At 51.5% G+C, this 3,409-nt stretch overlaps 1 protein-coding gene across 1 annotated transcript in view; it reads right to left on the reverse strand.

The window, feature by feature from the left end:
* Window positions 1-3,188: 3,188 nt before the first annotated feature.
* VE01_10661 (uncharacterized protein) overlaps window positions 3,189-3,409 on the reverse strand; it is a gene marked incomplete at its 3' end in the record, with an annotated part of 3,221 nt that continues 3,000 nt past the window's right edge. The window contains exon 3 of the mRNA XM_018280054.2: window positions 3,189-3,193. Coding sequence (XP_018125067.1) covers window positions 3,189-3,193 — 5 coding nt within the window. The remainder of the gene's footprint in view (window positions 3,194-3,409) is intronic.

Consider the following 3,409-nt stretch of genomic DNA (forward strand, 5'->3'; position numbering starts at 1 on the left):
GTGAAAAGTGTTCTTAACCTTGTTACCATGGAGGATTATAGGTCAGCCAGGACTATGGTCTCCATGGCCATCCAGGAAGGCGGTGACAAGTTGCTAGAGAAGTTGCTTTCCCTCGGTGCTAAGCCAGGGATCTCATTCGAAGACTTCATCAAGTGTTACTTCGCTAAAAACGAATACGCCAAGAACAACACCGCCGAACAGAACTTGAAGACGTATAAAACGATGTGCTCGCAGCCTATCGTCGTTGCTGCCGTACGCGAACTGCCGAAGATGGCAGCAGCACTGCTTGCCCATGGTGCCGATCCCAGCACAATTACCATCGCCGGCCAGACAGCTCTTACCGCGACATATAGTTATAACTCGATCGCAGCAACTACTGTTCTTGACGTGGTGCAGCGAAAACTCAGAAGTTTGAAGGAGCACAAAAGGTTGGAATGGCCAGCAAATAAGGTGCCGACCACCTTGCAAGAGGAGGCATATTACCTCAAGGATCTTAAGCCGGGAACATATAAACACTGGACCGCGCTAAACCGATACAGGCATGTCAAGGCTGAAAATGACGCGGAATGGGTATCTTATAAGAAAAGCCTTGAAGTTGCGAGTGACTTCGAATCTGCTGTGGACGCGAAGATGTCGGCGATTCAGTCGCTCATCGCCCAATATGAAGAGCTTGAAGAGACTCTTATTGGAGCTGGAGCAAAGACGTTCCAAGAAGCTCACTCCCACATTAAATTTTTGGATGCGGCAAACGACCATCGCAAACCAGACCCATCGTCTAATGCAGATGTTAGCATATACGCGACACTCTTCTCATTCAGCGTGCCAGCTTTAAGCGACTATCTCATGGAAGGCTATTTTAGACTGTTTGAAGCTGTCTGGAGTAACGACATTGACGAGGTTAAATCGTTAACTCTTAGACCTTGGAAGAGCGAGGATGGACAAGAACACCCGGCTTTGCAGATAGCTGTTAAAGACTCTATCCCTGAAATAAGCCGATATAGCTTTGGTTACAGCTCCAGCTTAGGCTTCACACGAAAGGGGTTTACAGGCGTGTCTCCATTCTCACTTGCAGTTCTCCGGGGACCTTCGCATTACAGGATGGCCAAGGTAATTGTTGAAATTGCGCTTGCGCAGTACGAACCACGGGACAACGAGGGAGGAAAGAGCAAATGGAGCATTGATTACGACCAGGCTGGCTGCTGTTCCGACCACGGTTCGGATTCTGAGGATTCTGATGACGATGACCACTCACAGATTGGCCTTCGTAGTGAGCTTGTTGATGAGGTGTTCACTATTGATAACGTTGCCGCTCTTTCAACGGTTATCAAGAGCCATGTTAAGCCTTCGGACATGCTGCACTGGCCATGCAATGCTCGTTGGTTCATAGACGAGAAAGAGCGCCCAAAAGAGGACGTCATTGGGACACAGAGCAGCTTGGTTCACTACGCTATAGTCACTAACGACACCAAACTTCTCAAGTTTCTCTATCAAATCGCCGAGGAGCAAGCTGTTCACTTCCCCAACGAGTCGCCATCCCCTATCGAGGCTCTGACACAGTATAACTTTGACCAAGCCATAAGACTGGGGCGTACCGAAATTCTTGGGGAAATGATCAGGCGAACTGGCGTTGGGATTCCGCTTGATCATCTTGTTGAGTCGAGTGGTATCAAGCTTCCGGAGGAGAAGCCACAGTACTATCAAGGTTTGAACGTTGGCGGGAAGAAGAATGCTAGATGGGCTCAGGCAGGGAATCCGAACGGTGATGGCTACATCTACAGGGTGAAAGAGACAACGCCGCCTCTCCTGAAAGCTGCAAAATGGGGAAATCTCGCGTCCGTACAGTGGTTCTTGAGCGATCTTCCTACGATTAAGTACCTTGAGTTTGCTGCTACAAATGAGAATGATAAGCGGGTGGTGGCGCTATCTAATTCTGAGAACGGCTTCAAGGGGACTGCTACGAAATGGCTTAGCATGCGTCGTAAGTTATCATCGTCCACTAATAGGTATAAATATGCTAACAAAAGTAGATGAACTCCTCCTTCATGTTGTAGTCATGACGACACCATCGGAAGACGACCTGCCTGAGCACATGGAACTCGTCAAATACATAGCTACAGCCGATGCCTCCCTCCTCGAAAGCCGCTCCCTGGGTGGCTTCACGCCATTGCACCTCGCATGCACCCGCCGTTCCAAGGACGTCATTGAAGCCCTCCTCGCACTGGGTTCCAAGGTCCGCAGCCGCGACGCCACCGGCCGCAACATGATCCACCATCTCATCTGCACCGGAGAAAGGAGTTCCACGTGGACAACAGAATGGGAAAAGCGCAACACCCTCGCCTCTTTCTTCTCCCTCTTCAAGAAGAGAGATGTGACGGAGATGCTCCTCGAGCGCGACATCCTAGGCTTTACTCCCTTCGCCCTCTGGCAGTCGCAATGCGACGCCGATTCACGCGGCGAATCCCCCCACTCATCTACCATCCCCGAGACTGTGTCCTCCTACACCGAGGGCCAGCACTTGACTATCATGAACTCGGTCGGCGACCTTCCGTTGCACGTGGCTATTAAGCAAGGCCGCCCACTTCACGTGCGCGAGTTCCTGTTGCAGAACCCCCAGACGCTGGGCCGCGAGAACGCAACGGGTATTACTGCCTTGGAGCTAGCGCAGCAGAAGCTGCAAAGTGCAACGGTGGAGGGGCTCAAGTCGAGCGCGAGATCACGCGTATCCCAGTGGCGAAATAATGAAATCTACAACGAGGGGCTAGAGACGAAGGATTGGCGTGAGTTCAAGCCCCAAGAGGCAGCATCGGAAGATTCCAAGGAGAGGATGAAGGCAAAATTGCTGAAGGGGAATATNNCGGCGGAGAGGGTGGAGGCTGATGGGGGAGTGCTGAAGAGGAGACTGGTGTCGTTGGGGGAGGCGAATGAGGTTGCGAGACGTATGGTGGTGGCGCAGGCGAAGGCGTCGGCGTCGAGGATTCAGCAGCATTATTTGAGTGGGAATGCTGGGGAGGAGGAGGCGGGGAAGGTGGAGTGGGATGAGGTTGTGGCGGCGATGGTGCATAGGGGAGGACAGGGATGGGTTTTGAGAGGGAGGGCGGTTGTTAATATTGTTTAGCTTTAGGGGGCTGATTTGGCTTTGGCTTATGCATAATGGCTTTCATAGTTTGGGCAATTGTTTTTCTTAGCTTTTAGTCTTGCTTTAGCACAATCTAAATTCTCATTCTTAAATCTCTCTATTCTTCTCATCCACACTATCCACACTATCCACACTATCCAACTCTATTTACTCTACGGCTTCGGGAACACAACACTCCAATCCCTTCCAATCCCCACCTTCGGATTCTTCACCTCCGCCCAGCTCGCCGTCCCCTTCGCACCCGCATGCCACACCAACGGCACGCTCCTCTCC

Source organism: Pseudogymnoascus verrucosus (assembly GCF_001662655.1).
Source record: "Pseudogymnoascus verrucosus strain UAMH 10579 unplaced genomic scaffold scaffold_100, whole genome shotgun sequence".
Classification (NCBI taxonomy): Eukaryota; Fungi; Ascomycota; class Leotiomycetes; order Thelebolales; family Thelebolaceae; genus Pseudogymnoascus; species Pseudogymnoascus verrucosus.